We start from the raw sequence: 18953 nt of genomic DNA, 5'->3' as shown, positions 1-18953 counted from the left end.
CTTTTCTAACTGCAGCTCTCCGACCGATGACGAGTATTAAAGGTTTAACAAACACATTTCTCTCGACTTCAGCACAATGCAGACAAAAGGGCTTTTCATTTCACTTAAGGTTGCACTTGACACTCGGCTGCTAATTCTACGTCACGCTAGCAGTGTGTCCAATTTGCGTTTCGTATAAAAGCGAAACGGATAAAGCGTTTCTGTTGGGTGTGAAAACCGAAAGCAGTGGCAGAAAGCAAAATGGTGGATAGTTTGGCACCGAAGCGATCCACATTCACACAGTTTCTATTGCTACCACATCCAAGTGTCCTACAGTAAAGAACAGACAGGTGATGGACAAACATCCAGAGAAACTACTCGAAACAGAACGCCACGGAGCTTCAGCTGAGATTATTATAGTGGAGGTGGCACACAAACTGATTCTACACAGGGCTGATAGTAGACTCCATATTTCTCAAAAGAGGATCTAATTTTAATACGAGTATAAACAAATCAAACGTTAACCATGCTCACGTGTATGATGCAAAAATATCAAGATGCATACATAGCCACAAAATGCAAAAGCGTACCGTATGCCCGTGGAAGGTTAATGCATAGGGACCGGAAATCAAACTCTATGCAGGTCTAGATGACGTTGTACTGATGCAACCACAAGCGTGTCCTTTTTGCTACCGAACGGTTGAACGTTTTTTGGACGAAAAAACAAAAAGCGTCGGTTTTAACTGCAACGAAACTATCTACGCGTCTGATTATCGTACTTTGGCAAAGTCTCCGATTTTGTTGTCCACAGTGTTTTAGTTGCATTGGTTTCGGTGTTTTTTTCTGTGATGACACCAAACACCTCTCAGTCCTCACAGGCATAGTTACGAACCTGGGCTGAGATTTCTGAAAAGTCGATGGGTCGTTAAAATAGAAAGTCGGTTGTGCTTGCATATGTTAGGTTTTAGTACTGACGGTTTGTCGTATGGTTCCTATGTATGCATGTTAATGTTCTATCTAAAGGTAATAGTTATCACATGCATGCATGTCATCTGCTAAATGCAACGAAACCGAAGCGGAGTAACACACACGTTAACATATCCATCTACAGAGTATTTACTAAATTCACTGAAAGAAGTTTTAGTCTACTGAAATGTATAGCATCGAGTGCAATGGTGACCCTCCTCCTACGTCTGAGCCCAGTTTATTATTATTACGCCATAAATGAACACACGAACCGAAAACTAAAAATGCATCTAGACGTTTTGTTCGACAGCATTCTGTTACAAGACGGTGCTGGTAAACGATCTTAGTTTAAATAAAATACAACAATGGCCCGAACTAAACAAATATCAGCAATAATAATAAAACGGGGTATGTATTATGAGAATACTGACCCCAGCGAGTGAAAGGGGAGCAGGACTAATTGGGGTGTATATATATTCAAGAACGGGAACCCAAACGATGCAAAAAACTGAATACAGTACTTATTTATACATGTAACAATATCTTTGTGCATTTACTGTATAAATGACTGACATCTAATAGTGGCCTGAACTGCTTTCCTGACCCTTTTTTGCTTTTTATTCATCGATGACAATAGAAGACTCTGCTAATTTTTGGCCTAAAAGGTGCATGCAGTATGATGTGTATCACTACATTATACAGTATTCATCTATTTACAGTATTTGTACAGGTGACCGTACGTTTTACCAGCCGTGAACACACATGAAAAACCGCAAGGTTACGAATGGCATAGAAATTTCGAACACTTCAATTCTTACGTTTGCGCTCGAGAGCGCACAAATAATAGCAAATAAGAGCGTATACAAATAAATCCTCTGACACGTTTGTTAACGTTTGATTGATTGCTTTTACCTGCGTCCCAAGAAGCTGCCCCGGATCTCTTCAGCGCTTACTCTTTAGGGGCTAAAAGGAATAATCTGACAGATGCAGGTTTTCACCGACCGCCCCTTTTTTTTGTGTTCTTTTTTTTTTCTCTTTTTTTTGTTTTTTTTTTTGCTACAACTTTTGCTTTATGCACAAGATATACTTTCTAGAAAAAAGATGTAAACATAGACGAACCGACAATTCCACGTTACACAGATGCACAAAAACAAAAAGACAAAATTAAATGAAAAAATCCTAAAATGCGCTTTGGAAAAAAAACCCCGAAAAAACACCACGTAGACCGGAAAAACAACAACAACACGATGCGACTCAACCGTTTTCAGTGGGTTCACGTTTCCAAGAAAGGGTCTTGCTGGAATCTGTAACATAAAATAAGGCCAGCCTAGTTTTTTTCTAACTACTTTAAAGATAGAGATAGGAAAACCAGTAAACTACGTTGAATAGACCGAATGCGGTAGGAAAGAAAATGCGGGCGTAAGAGTCTATCTTAGCGATGCGGATGTGCAAGCGGCCGTGTCTCCACGCTCCTGAGCGACAGTCCTCGAAGCAGCAGAAGAAGCTGGTGCAGTCCTTCCCGTCCAGACACTCGTAGCCGTACTCCTCGTCCCGCTCCTGCATGTGGGTGGCGTTGTTCATCTGGATGGCGGTGGCCGAGCGCGGGCGGATGTCCACGGTGGGGGCCTGCTTTTAGAAGAGAACACGAAATCAGCACGAGTCCCATCATCTCCAGCAGCTCAAACGCCTGTCAGTGGACACTCTGCACCTGACGTCGCAGGTCGAATGCATCAGAATGCAACAGTCGGCTGAAAAACAGGTCCGTCTTTGCTTGAATGCTCAATTACGGTAGGTGTGCGTCGTGGCTGTTCATTGCACTTTTAGCCGTTTGTGTTTTATATTGTTGTGCAATGATTGTGTTACACTACTGTATGCACCATGCAAAAATAAAGCGTAACTGCATCATTTAGGTACAGGATGGGTCCCGCTTTTTATTAGGTGGCCTTAACTGCTATGCGCATACATCAGAAAAGAAGTGCAATGGGCTTATTTTGTTTAGACGGTATCCTCACGTTATGTTTCAGCGTTTTTCTCTGAGACGCAGAGCTCCCAAATGAACGTTTCACCACGACCAAACGTGTCCGATATGCATTTGGTGACACTGAATGGTAATATTTTGTAATTATCGTTTAAATCTGTCTAATTTTTAAATCTCAGGAAAGTGTTATGGGGTTCAGATCAAAATATTTTCTTATGAAACAGGACATTGATTTTAAACGTGGACTCTGGGACTGAAAGCGTGTTTATTTTGCATTTTGGAAGACGTATAGTTTCTTTCCTCATTCATTTGATATTTCAGTGTTATTATGTATTATTATGAATCTCTTTGACAGACGTCACTCCCATTATTACACTCCTTTTTCTAAAAAACACATAATATGCGTAATATGCAAATTAAGGTTAGTTTATAGATACATCGTAGATAATGAGAAAACTTTTTTAAACATTTTTCAGAAAGAAAAATGGTATATTACATCATTCTGTTATAACACAGCTGAGAATTATTGTGAAAGAAACTAAAACTAAACAAAAACTAAAAATAAGTTTGTGATTTATGCAATTTTATTCTGTCTTTTTTTTATTGAGTCCTGATGTCATGTGACGTAGCATGCCCTACTAATGAAAAATACTGATAATTGTTTGTTTTTTTTATGCTCTAAACAATATGAAGACATGAGAATGTATACTTTTTTTCCTAAAACGTTTTTCTCAAGTCTCAGGGGGGTTTTGCACTTCCACTGTTATTGAGGTGAGGGAAGATTATGGGGGGCTTAAGGAGCAAGGGATTGGTCAGCAGTGTAATTATAAATTGAACTAGATTAAAAAGTTCATGTTGGCTTAAGAAAGCCTAGGCTGAAAATCTGAACGCAATTGTAAAAAGCCTGAAGTTTAAAAAAATGTCTCAAGCCAACCTAATTACAGAAATAAGGGAGTTTTTTTATTAAATTGTGATTAATCACATCCGCAATAATACATTTTGTGCATGTACTATGTGTATTTATGTAAGTCACACACACACAGTACATAAAAGGTACAAAAGCTGTCACTGGGATGCTACCTTTTTTAAAATGTACATTTTTGTACCTATTAGTTCAAAGCTACCGCCCCAGTGACAGCTTTTATACCTTTATTTCTGAGAGTGTATATATTTTGAAACCATTCATACATTTAATAAATATGTGCATGTTAAATATATATATATATATATATTTAAATGTGCATATTTATACACACACATGATAAATATACGCAGCACACACACGCAAATATTATGAACAGAAAACTTATTTCGGATGTGATTAATTGCGATTAGTACTAGTATTTTTCAAATATGTATGTACACAATAAGTGCATTGTACCAAATGACTCATCGAAATGTAAGTACACAGTAGTTAAGGCCACTTAATATAAAGTGGGACCCTAGAAGGTCATCGAACCTTCGAACGTTTCCCATGTGAGACCACATGGCTTTGTCTAACATGGTACTAAGCGTCAACACAGAACAGCTAAATACTAAGGTATTAATATACTCTCAGTCTTATCCTTGGCCTAAAAATGCACTTGCAATACACAAATGTTATGAGACCTCCATGTAAATATTTCCCATCAAAACCAAGAGGAATAGGATCATTGGGACATATCCACATTTCTGGATTCACAATCATTTTGCCCAGCACTGGAAGAGTGCTTCAAATCCCTTTGAAAAACGAAGCACGACCAGCTGTTCACGCTGGCTTCTCCGGGTGCACATTATGTAGCATTTAGGACAGAGCCACCTGAGGCTGTGCGGAAACGGGTCACGTGACTCGCTTCTCAAAGGGTTTCGCAGAAGCGTTTGGAAAGCACAAGAGCACAAATAGCCTGCCATGTGGAAAGAAACAAATACAGTGGAATTCGCAGCTTTAACTGGATGAAATACGACAACCCTCAAAGAGAAAGTGCCTCTCCTGTCTTACATTATTCATGATTTTATTTTGGTTTGGCTTACTGTGGTTCTCAACTGGTGGGCTGTAAGACAAAAATAGGTCGCGCATCTGAAAGGATCGCAGGGGGGAAAACAATAAGCATGTTGATGTGTAAAATGAAATGAAAAAATCCCTCACTTACTTAGAATCGGCCGCTAGAAACTTTGGTGAATTTGCAAAAATTTAAGATGCCCTTTGTGTAGAAACACGAACGATTCATCGGTCCTGAAGCGAAACGAGTTGAGAACCACTGGAATAGTCCGCTATGGCAATTTCGCATTGATCTAATTTCCTCTTTTCCAAATTCGTGAGAACTATCTTTTAATCCTTAATAGAAGCTAAATGTAGGCCTGTGCCCTCATGCACATTGACTTTTAAAAGATAACTACGGCTAAATCTGCCAAAGCCATCAGGCTCATGCTCTTTAATTGGGATTAAACTAATCAGTGTGGTTGTCTATTTCAAGCTGTTAAGGCTCTGCTGACTATTTCTGTCAGGTTTAAAGCCTCAAACACGCAGAGGAGGAGGAAGACGGCCACTTTTTAATTAAAGGAATGATGCAAGTTTTTCAGCCATTGCTGTTGTTGTATTGCATTAAAGTAAAATAAGAGGCGAGCGTGCCCCACTGCTTTTCACAGCACAGGAGGTTCAGTGCTAAACGTACTAGATGTTAGTGCAGTGAATCTAAAGACCAGACACAAGAGCAGTGTGGTTGCGCAGAATGCAGACACATGCATGATTAGTGAACTTTACATGAGCAATATACCTTTGAGGAAAAGAGCCGCAGGAGCTTTTGTCCACACAGGAAACAAAAAAAATATTAGAAATTGAAACAAAACCAGTACAAACAAACCAACAGCAACAACATAAAACATAAAACGGACATACAGTACAATGCAAAAAAAGACTCTGAAAGTGGAAAGAGAACAAATTACTGCAACCTCACACATATACATAGACACAGAGAGGAAGGGTGTGCAAGGCAGCATATATTAACAGGTTCACTGCATGTCCTAAAATTCAGACTAGACTCCTTCCTAAAGTGCGTGCTTTTTAAATACCATCAAAAATGCAATCGCTAATGCTGGTAGAAACTATGAGACCTGTCATGTCTTTAATCATACGAGGGCAAACAATCGTTATCAACCGACAAAAGACGAGCATAATCATCTAAGAAGGAGACTGGTACTCTTCGACTCTGCAGAGATCAAAAGGCTTTTTCAGCAAAAGCTTGTTGTGGTTTTATTTGAAAAGTTTTACTTCAGAGCGTGCCTTTGACTGGGAACCGAGCTGTCGAATGTGGTTTGAAAATCATTACTCATTAATCTGCCTGACATTCTAAACCCCCAAATCAAATAAGACATTTCTGGCACCCCTTTAATCATCTGAAAGTGGAACGACCCCATTTGCTGAGATCAGCCCTCCTCGCGCTACGGATATGAGCGCCCTGCTGAGATGAAAATCTAAGGCTGCGCTTCAAACCTGCTGCTGAAATGATTCAGATTAAGGACATCGCTGCTCAGTGACACTGTTTGACAGAGGTGGTCCAAGATGGCAAATCTGACCACATGATTCAGAGACATAACAGAGAAAAAGCTTCGAGCATGCACACTTACGTACCGAAACCTAGTGAGCTGTCTCACTGTGTACCGCCTACTCAGGCGTAATGGAAACTCATTAGTGACCGATTAGAAACGCTCTTCATAGACAACAACCAACGATCACACTTAACTGCATCACAAATAGCTTTCCTCACATGAGGCACTCAAAGTGGATTCCTACAGAGTTAACAATAAAGCCTTAATTGCTAAGCTAACAACACAAAGCTGTAGCAAGCACAAATAATTCACAAGGCTGCTAGACACTTTCTGGCTGCTTTTCGGCAGGTTTCCGCATTTAAACAGACAGGTTTTGTCTTTACTGGTTTGTTTGTGAATATATGCACTGCTTTTTTCTTTACGCTGAACTCAAAGTAATGTCATTCTAGTCCAGAAGCGATGCTGCCTTAGAATTTCACCAAAGCCTGGTATCATTTTCACATAGGGAGCACACTAAGCCTAGAAATGCTGACTAGGTAGCTTGCTAACATGTGGAAGGGTGTTATTATTTGGAGTACTTTGAAGAACTCTACCTTGGATAGACTTTAAAGTTAGCAGCTAATCCTGATCCTAGAGAAAACCCTAAAAATTGCAGCTCTAATATTAGAATTAGAAAGACTAGTTGTAAATAAAAATACTGGTAGTTAATACTCTTTATAATACTGTTGTATTGGCAGTCGATAATTGTTTTAGGAAGTGTACTCACAGGATTTTTCTTCTTCTTGTCTTTGTTTTTGCTGGGCTTGCGGTTGCTCACAAAGTAGTGGAGCGTTCCGTACTCAATCAGAGCGGCGAAAACAAAGATGAAACACACCGATACGAAGAGGTCCATAGCCGTGACGTATGACACTTTGGGTAAGGACTTCCTAGCAATGGTACTCAAAGTGGTCATGGTAAGCACAGTTGTGATTCCTGGGGAGCAAAAATAATATTTCAATAAGAACATGCATGTGGACTGCTGAGGTTATATGTGATATTTATGTTTTACATAGGAAGTATGTAAAATTTGTGGTTTGGCTTTCATTTCCTACTGTACAAAGATGAGGTCAAAAGCAATAATCACTTGAGAGGCAGAATAGGGTCAAACCCAAAACCTCCATATACTCAGCTGAGGATGCCAAAACCTGCATTGGGCCAGAGGAAGCAGATCTTTACTAAAAGGAAAGGAGGTACCTCCAGAATTGACACAAAATGCAGGCTCTTCAAAAGATTTCTGGGTGCAATTGGCCTTGGGTAAATCCTGTGCCAGTGCACCCGAGCTCAGCAGCGCTCGAGGAGAAACAGATCCAAACAGATCCACGTCTGATTTGTGGAATTTCTGCTGGCTCACAATCTGAGGGTGAAGCCGAGGCTTCAGACCTTCTTCTTCCCACATCTCCAAACTTGCTACAGTGGTGTGGAATCCTGGGATTACAGAAAGTTCCTTGCCCCTTTGCTGAGATGGAAAATTCAATAGCCAGAGTCTACCAAACACAACATCAGGCTCTCCTGAACTCCTCTGTGACTGGAAGGAGGGTTGGAATATATGCTGGGGAGCATAATGAGCCACAAAGGCAACGCTGTGAACAATCAGTCTATAGTTACACACATGCTACTTGCCAAAATGTTCACAGGTTAAACCAGAGGCATTCGTGGTCTCATTCGAGAAGACAGCAGAGGCATGTGGGGGCGGCATGCTCAGTGACTGATTTCTGGAGTAGCATCTCAGTTAACCATGCAGATCGGCCTGAAATATAAACCTCAAGCAGGTCATCCTGTGCGGTCCACACCCTAGAACAAGGTTCGTTAAATTTGGCTGGTGAGGTCCACTTTCCTGCAGAGTTTAACTCCAACCATTATCAAACTCACCTGCCTGTGATTTTACATTAGCGTATTTGATTAGGGTTAGAGCTAAACTCTGCAGCAAAGTGGATCTCATGAGCCAGATTTAAGGATCCCTGCCCTAGAGCGACAGCAGCAGTGCTTTTGGTCCATTGAACTGGGGAAAAACAGTGAGCCATTGTGATGATCCAGCAGGTCTGTGACACCTATCGATTTCATTGTCCAGCTCACTGCTGAGCTTCCAGAGATGTAGCCAAATTGGTCGAGTCCCACCCAGTCCTATTCTCCTCCCTTTCTCTTTTCTCTTTGGCTTCCTCTACCCAGGTTGTGCAGTAGCATGCCTCCCAGATAGGAGCAGGGCATGTCAAGTGTACTACCTCAAGCTCCTTAAACAATGCTAGGAGGAAGTTCTGAGTGCCCTGATGACAGCAGTGAGTGCAGAAGACGATCTTGTGCCAAAGGTGAATTCAAAGGGCTATTCTTTTCATCACGTCCACAATAGGATCACGTCTCCCTGTCCTAGCTCCCTTGCCAAACTGCAAGATGAATTAATAGATACCCAGTTGTATAGTAGGCATATACTTGCCTCTGTCTCAACATCTAATGCCTCTAAACTCTTTTGATTACACCTGTTTGGGATCTTTAGGGCACCCACCACCTTAGACAGAATACCTAGGCCAAACTCTGCATATGCAGGACATCACAGTGTGTTGGTATCTGGCATTACAGTTCTTTCAGTTCAAGATAGGCCACAAGATGGGGGCACAGATGGCAGTACCTCTCCAGGAATAAGGTGTGCTGCTTACTGGCTCGAGCAGGGAGGTGGGTATGTGGTAGAGAGGGTTTGGTTGAGTGAGGCTGGCAATCTGAACTGTGAGTGCTCCATTATGTGGCATCAGTGATGCGACACATCGGTGGGTGGAGCTTGTGTCATCTGACAATAAATCCATGTAGACTGGTGTGAAACTGCCCAGGATTTACATAAAATGTATTATCCATTAAAAAAAAATTAGGAGTGTAGCTCTTATATGTTTATATGTAAGACAAGGTAAGAAATTTGCCATTGGAAAAAGAAATAGACATTCTTATAAATTCTATATAATATTCTGAAGTAAAATTGTTTTAAGGATGCTTAGATTTACTGTTCATCAGAAACAGAAAAACAGAAAGTCTTACCCAGAGAAGTTCTGGCTGGCACAGCATCCTTGTTGATCCAAAATGAAACCCAGGACAGAACAACGATCAAGGTACAGGGGATATATGTCTGGATGGTGAAATAACCCATTCTTCTGCTTAAGTCAAAGAAGACGGTCAGAACCACATAATCTCCTGGGGACAAAAAAAAACTTATATTATAAACGCATTCACACAACTGCTCTCTCCTTGTTATTTTAGTTTTCATTAAATACATCTTTCAAAATGTTCTTTAATAACTATACCAGAGCAGTCTGGGCATTCTATTAACCAGCACTACTGAGTCACCATGTTTCTTTTAAATCAAGAGGATTTTCAGAAGGAACAAATTCAGTCATGTATTTCCAAATGTTTCACTGGTAGGGAACCTTTGACTGAATGCGGGAAAAATTACAGCAGCTTTTCTACCATTTATCACAGGGCTGCTACGCTGTCAGGGAATCATATAATGCATATTTAGAGGTCAATTAAGCATACAGAAAAAACAGGACTAAACCATTAGGTCTCCTCACACTGATACAAGACATTCAACACAGAAACACAACCAGAGGACATCCAAATGCCAAGGCTAAAGTGATTATAGCTAAAATGCATACTGGAGGTGATTTTTCAGTGTTGACTCAACCAGCCCTGTGTCATGTATCAGCATGGCTGTAGAGCCCAAGATCCAGCTGTGCATTGATTTGACTTGTCTAAATAAAGTGTGACAAGAAAGACATTCTCATAGCTGCAGAACAGGCATTCATAATATTTGCAAAAGCCAAGGTATTCACCAAATTAGACGCAACCTCAGTTCATCTGCATCTTCAGTCATGGCCTAATGGTTAGAGAGTTAGTCTCGGTTTGATTCTCAGTACTAGCAGTATGAAGTAAGTACAAGGGTATTGAGAGTATGTTTGTATGTTCTCATCCAGAACATTGGCCTGAAAAAGAAAACCTGCCCATTGCTGGAGACCTGCTATTTGGGGGCCAAAGATTTTTGTTTCCCCATGTATGAGCCAAGTTAGCCTTCATAGTACACGCAAAGGACACCAACGTATCGTCAAGTCCAGAAATCGGGCCTGTCAGTTTGACTAGTGGCCAGGACTATACTTGCATAATTCAAACCTCCCTGTTCAGAAAAATGCATCTTCTTGTTGAGGATTATTTTTCATGCTACAGTGAAAAAGCTAATCTCAATGTCACTGCAGCCCAATAAAGAGCACTTAGTCACCACAGAAATCCACATAAAGTCTTATGTCTGATAACGGGCCACAGTACTGTTGTTCACACACATTACCAGTCGACTAAGATACCCGCAAGCAAAAAGTGATGTGGAGTGTGCTGTGGCCACAGTGAAAAGACTCTGGAAAGTGGGAGGAGGGAAAACAGCATCTTTCTCTCTGTCCAAACATCAAAGGATTCTGTCTGAAAAAAAAACAACACGGCAGTGCAATCTGCACGTCCCTCGAGAACACTGCAGTCTGTATGTGGCTTTTAAGAGAGGACTCACAAGGAGCAGTCATTTGTCAAAAACACCCAGTTCTTACATCATACACACTACCAAGAACAAATCACAGACACCCTGACATGGGCAGAGCACCCTATGATGAGCGTCACACACTCTTGCATTCGATGCAAAAAAACATTTGCGACTGAGCTGGGGCTTACATGTAAACAAAAGAAGATTTGTTCTTACATGATACATCCACTATTATAATAACAATAAATTACATGCAAGTCCCTAACCATATAGTAAATTAATATTACTCAGTACTTACATGTATAATAATGTAGTGTAACCATATCTTGCATGTAACTGGACAGAACTAATTCGGTGTAACACGGGTGGTGCTTCATATGTTTTACAGTAAATGGGATTATGCATTATTTGTTATTAATTAACCAAATGTACTTACTATATGGTTAGGGTTAGGTTTTGGCTTAGAGTTACTTGCATGTAATCATGCATAATTAATTGTTATTATAATAATAAGTACATGTAAGGTGTAACAAGGACACCTTAAAATAAAGTGTTACCGTAAAAGGCTACCGTGTGCACAGCATACAGTATCTCTCTAGCTAATGCAGTAGCTGTGGCACAGGCTTTGTCTGTTGCTTTTCCTTATTGACTGCAGAATCTCTGCTGTTTTTCTGTGTTTGACAATAACCTTAACTAGTACACCCTTACAGACCCTCCTTTTCAAAAAGTTAATGATGAGAGTAAGGTAACCTCTTTGCAATTTTCTGACACGACGCTTCCTTCCTTATTTCCCGCTTACTGATGGCATCATTAGGTGTACTTCACCTGCAGTGTTTCTGTGCTTTCTACTGACAGGGCACTTTTCTGATGGACTGCTCCCAAAGTACGCTTACCGTGGTCCACCATTTCAATTTGTATTCATTACGACCTGCATTAGATGAAGCCCCTAAGCAACAGCCTGCCTTTTTCTGCTGGCAAATTGCTGGAAAAACACCCTAATTTAGCATAGTCAGCAAAGTCAAAGTCAAGGACTGTTACTGTCTGTGTTTACTAATAAGGCATCGCCCTAATGGCTCCCATGACCCGCTGTCAAAAACACCAGCTGAAAGTGTTTGATGGGTTTTGCAAGACTCATTAGAGGAGACGTTCGTCTTGGGGAAACACGCCGATAACATTCAATCCCATTAACACATGGCTCAATAAAGTATTGGTAATTAAAGAAGGAGAGCTGGGCAGCTTTCAAACTGTCAGTCAAGACTATGATCGCTGTGTGTCATTTTATGATTAAAAAGCTTTATTAATTATAAGAAGCAGCTCTTATTTAGACCATTGGTTCTATACAGTAACCAAGAATATGAAAATGTAAATGATACAGTGGTGTCAGTGATAAACCTCTGTAATGTTGAGGAGAAGGTGAAGGCATGCTATATTTAAGTGCAGGATATTTCATGAAATAAGCTAGATCAAAAACACAAGGAACAAAGAACAGAAATACAGGAAGCAGTCAACCAATTATTACATTCATCAATAGATAAAGCACAAGAGAGACACAACACACACACACACACACACACACACACACACACACGTTATGAGTGTATGTTATTGCCCTACACCAACCCTACACCTAAATCTACCCCTTACAGGAAACTTTATGCATTTTTAGATTTTCAAAAAACATAATTTAGTATGTTTTTTAAGCCTTTTGAATTATGGGGACATTGGCCGTGTCCTCATAAACCACCTTCAGTCATGTCATTAAACATTCATTTGTGTCCACATAAACCACAAAAACCAACACACACACTCACTCACACTGACTCACACACACTCACTGACTCACTCACACACACACACACACACACACACACTCACAACAAGGTTGGATTGTGGTCAATGGGTGACTATGGCAACTAATGAGTGGACATGTAACAACTTCTCTTTTTGTAAACCACTTAATATTAAATTATGTTTGTGAAGTAGAAGAATCTCAATTATCAATGTGATAATTTGAGAAATAGTATTGTGATACGTGATTAGAGTAACAGGAACTAATACTACTGCAAAACTATCACCACAAGCATGTTCTGTATCATATAGTGCACCCTGCAGTAAAATTCAAAGTCGTCAAGTAGGGTAATATATAAATGAAAGAAGAGATCGTTTTGATATGTGATGAATGTTTTAGCCCTGATCACTGATGTGGAAGCTGCAGAGGCGGAATGTGTTTTTGAACCGAAACCGATTTCTTCCTGTTTTTTCCAACCGAAGTCTAGAAGAAGGCACAGGAAGTATATCAGTTCTCTGCTCAGATGCTGTGAATGTTTGACTGAAGTAGCTGCGTCATCTCCACTGCATTTATTTCATTCTCAGCTCACGGACTTCAAAGCAGCCCAGTGCTTAGATTGTCCCTAATGAGAGCACAGCGCAGCACCTCAAAGGCTGAATCTGCCAGGAGATCTCATCTGACAGTCTGCTTGCCTGTAATGGAACAAATGGTGCACGGATAAAAAAAAAGATGATATGAGATGTCTGTTTGCCTTTTATCTCTGCACAGTGGGAACATTCCCAGGCTTCTCTTTGAGGGCAGCGTTTTTTTTTTTATATCTCTCTTTTCCTTCTGTCTCTTTCATGCATTGTTGAGACCTATATGCAAATCACAAGCAACCATGAACAGAAAGAGCGCTTGCCAAAAGACGTTTAAAATAGCTTCAGCACAGGCCGGGGACTTCTATATACAAATGTGGCTTTTGCACAAAATGACCATTGAAGTATGCAATTTCGCATTTAGATATTTTATTTATCTGACTTACAGCATTGCCAGTCTATATCATATTTTTTCAATGTCACTTTTTCCGGAGGCCCCATGCATTGCACACATTATAAGTATCCCTAATCAAATGCCTGTTAATTGTTTTAATCCTTGTCCCCTAAATTTAGAATAATGATTAAGCGTTGCAGTAAAATCGCTTGCATTTTAAGGGCCTTTTTATAGGAATTTGACCTTCAAATGTGGAAAAAACATATTTTTCCTCGGTTTTACATCTAAGCTCCATGACAGTTACATAACTAGCTCTGTCAAGCTGTGTTGCAAACCCATCCAGACACCAAAGATCCTTTTTATTCTCCCCTTTTTAACTGGTTTAAGAGAGGCTTATCTTTGCAGAACAATCGGGGCGCTGATGAACAAACTAATCCTGGATGTGCTGGGGGAGAGAAAAATAATAATAATGTACATTTCAAACAGACGTGATCTAATTAGTGAAAAGCAAAAGAGCTGCAGCTTTAGTCAGTGATAAACTACAGGCCCTGGTCTTATTCACAGAATATGCTGCAGGAGCCGGGATATACTCGGTGAATCTTATGTAGCGGAAAAAACAGAAGAAAATTCTGTATGCCGATGTTTTCTTTTACTGAAATATTTCTCGCTCCGTCAATTTAAGCTGTTATTAACTACACTGAAAAAAGAAGGATAAGGTTTAGATCTATGTGGCACAAAGCAGTCAGCGTCTGCAGCGTTTCTTCAATATTCTATTACAGAAGAAAAAAATCTCACAGTTAAAAAGGTGTTGATGACGTCAGATGAGATTCACAGCTGAAGCAGAGATGCAGGCATTGTCAGAGATTTTAGACTCGAATAATAGCGTTGGATTCTTACTCTGTCAAACAAAAACGGGAGTCTGAATCAATGTATTCACGGGGGAAAAAACAGAAATAGAATATAGAAATCTGTGATTTAGACAATGGTCTATACGTTTTTCACTCGATGTATGAAGAAAAGAAGGATTGATGCACTGTTGAGCTCTGTATCACCAACAAGAAACTTACCATCAAAGTCCAGAGAAGACTTCATGAACGTAGAAACAGAGAGTTTACTACAAGGTGCAAAGCACTGGAGCATCAGGAACAGAAAGACCAGACTAGATTTCACCCAAAATCAAATAAAAAAACCCGGCCAGTTCTTCTATAAAGAAGATCATCTTTGGAATGGACACGAGGTGTATGTGTTTAGAGCTGTCCCGGCTCAGATTCAGTCAGCACAGATCAACAATGACCTAAAAACACACCACGAAGGTCAATCATCTCACCTGACGCAAAGAGAGTTTGTCTTGCTGAAGATAAGACAGCATCTCTTAGGAGAAAACCTCTAAACGCTGCTAACTGTTAAATGGTTCACGCAACATTTTTAACTCCCTGAAAGAAAGCTGAAGGGATATACTTCTACTGCATCCTTTTTCATTATTCCTGTAATTAATTATGGTCCTAGATCCCGAATCCACTAGGCAATGCTGACACATTTATAATTACGATAGACACAGATGCTCCCATAGTCACCGACTACATGCGTATGAAATTTTACAATTTTAAGGTCAATAATACTGAGTTATTTAGTTAGTAAGCCTTTGTACTTTCAACGAAATGTACTCACCATGTAACTAAGTTATGGAACGACCAACACAGTCTCACGACCAATTCATGCAAATTTTTAATGCACAAATTTGTGGCTAATTCGTATAAATTTGTACGACCTCACTTGTACGATTTTGTACGATTTGTCTAAAACCCCAGTGATGGGTTTAGGGGCAAATTCATACGAACATACTGTATATACGTACAATTTAGCAAAAAACTTGGTTGTACAACTGAGGTTGTACAAATTCATTTAAATTAGCCACCTTGTAGGTAATTACTCTGTATTATAACACCTTAAATATTAGTTTAATAATATCTTAAATCATCTAGTTTTTTAATGCTTTGCTTCTCAGCCACGTCTCATGAAGTTTTTGCAAGGAACAAAAAGTGCAGGCAGTGAACGACTTAATATTTCTAACGTTTTTCTCACCACATGAATAATTTATTATGCATTATGTTGTGAGCTGATAGATATTAATATTGACACACCGTTTGAATGCACTTTGGATAAAAGCATCTGGCCGATCAATGAATGTAAATAACGTACTCCATCTTTGAGAGCAGAAGTGATAAAGGTAGGTAATGGGTGCATTACCCCTTAAATGCTTTAAATGCTTTTTTCCTACACTCCAACCTCCGTAACAACAACAGCAACAACTACAACAAAAGAAGATTACAAAAGATTACTTTAAAACCTTATAAAATGAAAAAACCCTCAAATGTCACTTTGACATTCAGTATTCAGAGTTTCTGCTATGGGTCATCCAGGGTTAGACTCCGAGGGAACACGCATGCTGATAAAATATGTATACTTTGAATGCACTGCATGTCAGTTTGGATAAAGGTGTCTTTTAAGTGTAGAAAAAGCACCTTCAACTCGCTATAATATTCTGCGATTGAGTAAAAGGATATTTTCACCCGAATTATATGATAAGTCCTTTCAGTTAAAGTAATAGGGACGGATGGGAGGTGTTGATAGTTATAGTTCTCTAGTGAGAGACTTGGACTAAGTAGGCTGCTTACATAAGAGGGCTTGCATATTCTTTCATTCGTCTGTCTTTATAAGTATAGTACTATAATTTTCACACTAAAACAATTATTTACCCAGTCTTATTTAAGTGTAGGTTGTGGCTCCTAATTACCTGTAGATACAGTTTAGTATACTTCAGGTTCGACAATGATTTGAATGATTCTGCTAGGCAGCAAAATGTTTTAAATTTTAGGTATTTGGATCAAGTAACTATTTTGGGTTCCTGGCAAAGACTGATTCTGCCTGTAACTGAAGATAGTTACTTGATCCAAATACCTATAACTAAGGCTAGAAGCCGGTACTCGTCCAACAAACTCATTTATGGCCGTTTACAATAATATTCTAATATTTAAGAGCATGCAGCAACAATCATGATCGGAGAAGTTCAAGCAGAAAAGGAAAATCATGCAGCTTTGCCAAAATCTGCAATTCAGCAAATCAACAGCTTGAATGAATCATCACTGGCCTAATTTTAACACATCTTGTGAAAAGAAGTGAGTAATACTTAATGCATCAAATAATAAGACTAGCATGTCTCGCCCATCTGAGTCCTGAGTCAGTTTGTTGAGGCTCCAGTTGATGTTGTTTGATGAGAGAGAGACAGAGAGAGAGAGAGAGAGAGACAGAGAGAGAGAGAGAGAGAGAGAGAGAGAGAGAGAGAGAGAGAGAGAGAGAGAGAGAGAGAGAGAGAGAGAGAGAGAGAGAGAGAGAGAGAGAGAGAGAGAGAGAGAGAGAGAGAGAGAGAGAGAGAGAGAGAGAGAGAGAGAGAGAGAGAGAGAGAGAGAGAGAGAGAGAGAGAGAGAGAGAGAGAGAGAGAGAGAGAGAGAGAGAGACAGAGAGAGAGAGAGAGAGAGAGAGAGAGAGAGAGAGAGAGAGAGAGAGAGAGAGAGAGAGAGAGAGAGAGAGAGAGAGAGAGAGAGAGAGAGAGAGAGAGAGAGAGAGAGAGAGAGAGAGAGAGAGAGAGAGAGAGAGAGAGAGAGAGAGAGAGAGAGAGAGAGAGAGAGAGAGAGAGAGAGAGAGAGAGAGAGAGAGAGAGAGAGAGAGAGAGAGAGAGAGAGAGAGAGAGAGAGAGAGAGAGAGAGAGAGAGAGAGAGAGAGAGAGAGAGAGAGAGAGAGAGAGAGAGAGAGAGAGAGAGAGAGAGAGAGAGAGAGAGAGAGAGAGAGAGAGAGAGAGAGAGAGAGAGAGAGAGAGAGAGAGAGAGAGAGAGAGAGAGAGAGAGAGAGAGAGAGAGAGAGAGAGAGAGAGAGAGAGAGAGAGAGAGAGAGAGAGAGAGAGAGAGAGAGAGAGAGAGAGAGAGAGAGAGAGAGAGAGAGAGAGAGAGAGAGAGAGAGAGAGAGAGAGAGAGAGAGAGAGAGAGAGAGAGAGAGAGAGAGAGAGAGAGAGAGAGAGAGAGAGAGAGAGAGAGAGAGAGAGAGAGAGAGAGAGAGAGAGAGAGAGAGAGAGAGAGAGAGAGAGAGAGAGAGAGAGAGAGAGAGAGAGAGAGAGAGAGAGAGAGAGAGAGAGAGAGAGAGAGAGAGAGAGAGAGAGAGAGAGAGAGAGAGAGAGAGAGAGAGAGAGAGAGAGAGAGAGAGAGAGAGAGAGAGAGAGAGAGAGAGAGAGAGAGAGAGAGAGAGAGAGAGAGAGAGACAGAGAGAGAGAGAGAGAGAGAGAGAGAGAGAGAGAGAGAGAGAGAGAGAGAGAGAGAGAGAGAGAGAGAGAGAGAGAGAGAGAGAGAGAGAGAGAGAGAGAGAGAGAGAGAGAGAGAGAGAGAGAGAGAGAGAGAGAGAGAGAGAGAGAGAGAGAGAGAGAGAGAGAGAGAGAGAGAGAGAGAGAGAGAGAGAGAGAGAGAGACAGAGAGAGAGAGAGACAGAGAGAGAGAGAGAGAGAGAGAGAGAGAGAGAGAGAGAGAGAACTGGTTTGATGCAGAAGATCTTTGATAATAGAAAAAACTGCAGCCTGAAGAAGCTTTAAAGGTCTGTGAGGCACTACCATCATCATCTTTATGTCAGAAATTCAAATTCTCCTCTTTGTGTTCTTAAGGCAGTGATCTGTGGAAACTAAAGATCTAAACAAGATGAGATGTGCGACTCTGAAGAGGCTAAAAAGCGCTTAACCTTTGCTAAAAGTTTTAACTGTAAGAAACTAGAGTTTGCATTTAACTTCTCATCATATTTCAAAGTAGAATCAAATGCATCCTTTTTTTTTGTTTTTAATACAGGCCGAAACAGAAATGCTTTAGTCCTACGCTCATTAAAATTAAAATCCAAAGTTTAAGCTTTCATATCCTACAGACACACGGAGATAAGAACTAAGATAAAGGACACAGGAATTCGAGTGTAATCAGAATAGCAATGAAACAATACTCAAAAATCAGTATAGAAGAAGAATAAAATAGGGGCCAGAATAGAGCTTTGAGGAACACCACAGATCAAAACTGATTTTGTGAAAGGAAACAAAACATCGACACAGACTATACTTCAGATAAGACTTGAGTCAGCTTAGGGAAATATACCCTGTATGTTAGCGCACTTAAAAGAGCAGGTTA

At 40.2% G+C, this 18953-nt stretch overlaps 1 protein-coding gene across 1 annotated transcript in view; it reads right to left on the bottom strand.

The window, feature by feature from the left end:
- The window catches only part of gabrg2 (gamma-aminobutyric acid type A receptor subunit gamma2), a 43860-nt gene continuing 24907 nt past the window's right edge, over positions 1–18953 (bottom strand). Inside the window, exons 8-11 of the mRNA XM_043221251.1 lie at positions 9506–9658; positions 7215–7420; positions 5677–5700; positions 1–2571 (exon numbers count right to left, since the gene is read on the bottom strand). Coding sequence (XP_043077186.1) covers positions 2293–2571; positions 5677–5700; positions 7215–7420; positions 9506–9658 — 662 coding nt within the window. The 3' untranslated portion in view covers positions 1–2292. The remainder of the gene's footprint in view (positions 2572–5676; positions 5701–7214; positions 7421–9505; positions 9659–18953) is intronic.

This window comes from Puntigrus tetrazona, chromosome 21, assembly GCF_018831695.1.
Source record: "Puntigrus tetrazona isolate hp1 chromosome 21, ASM1883169v1, whole genome shotgun sequence".
Lineage (NCBI taxonomy): Eukaryota > Metazoa > Chordata > Actinopteri > Cypriniformes > Cyprinidae > Puntigrus > Puntigrus tetrazona.
This window is presented reverse-complemented; position numbering and strand designations above follow the sequence as displayed.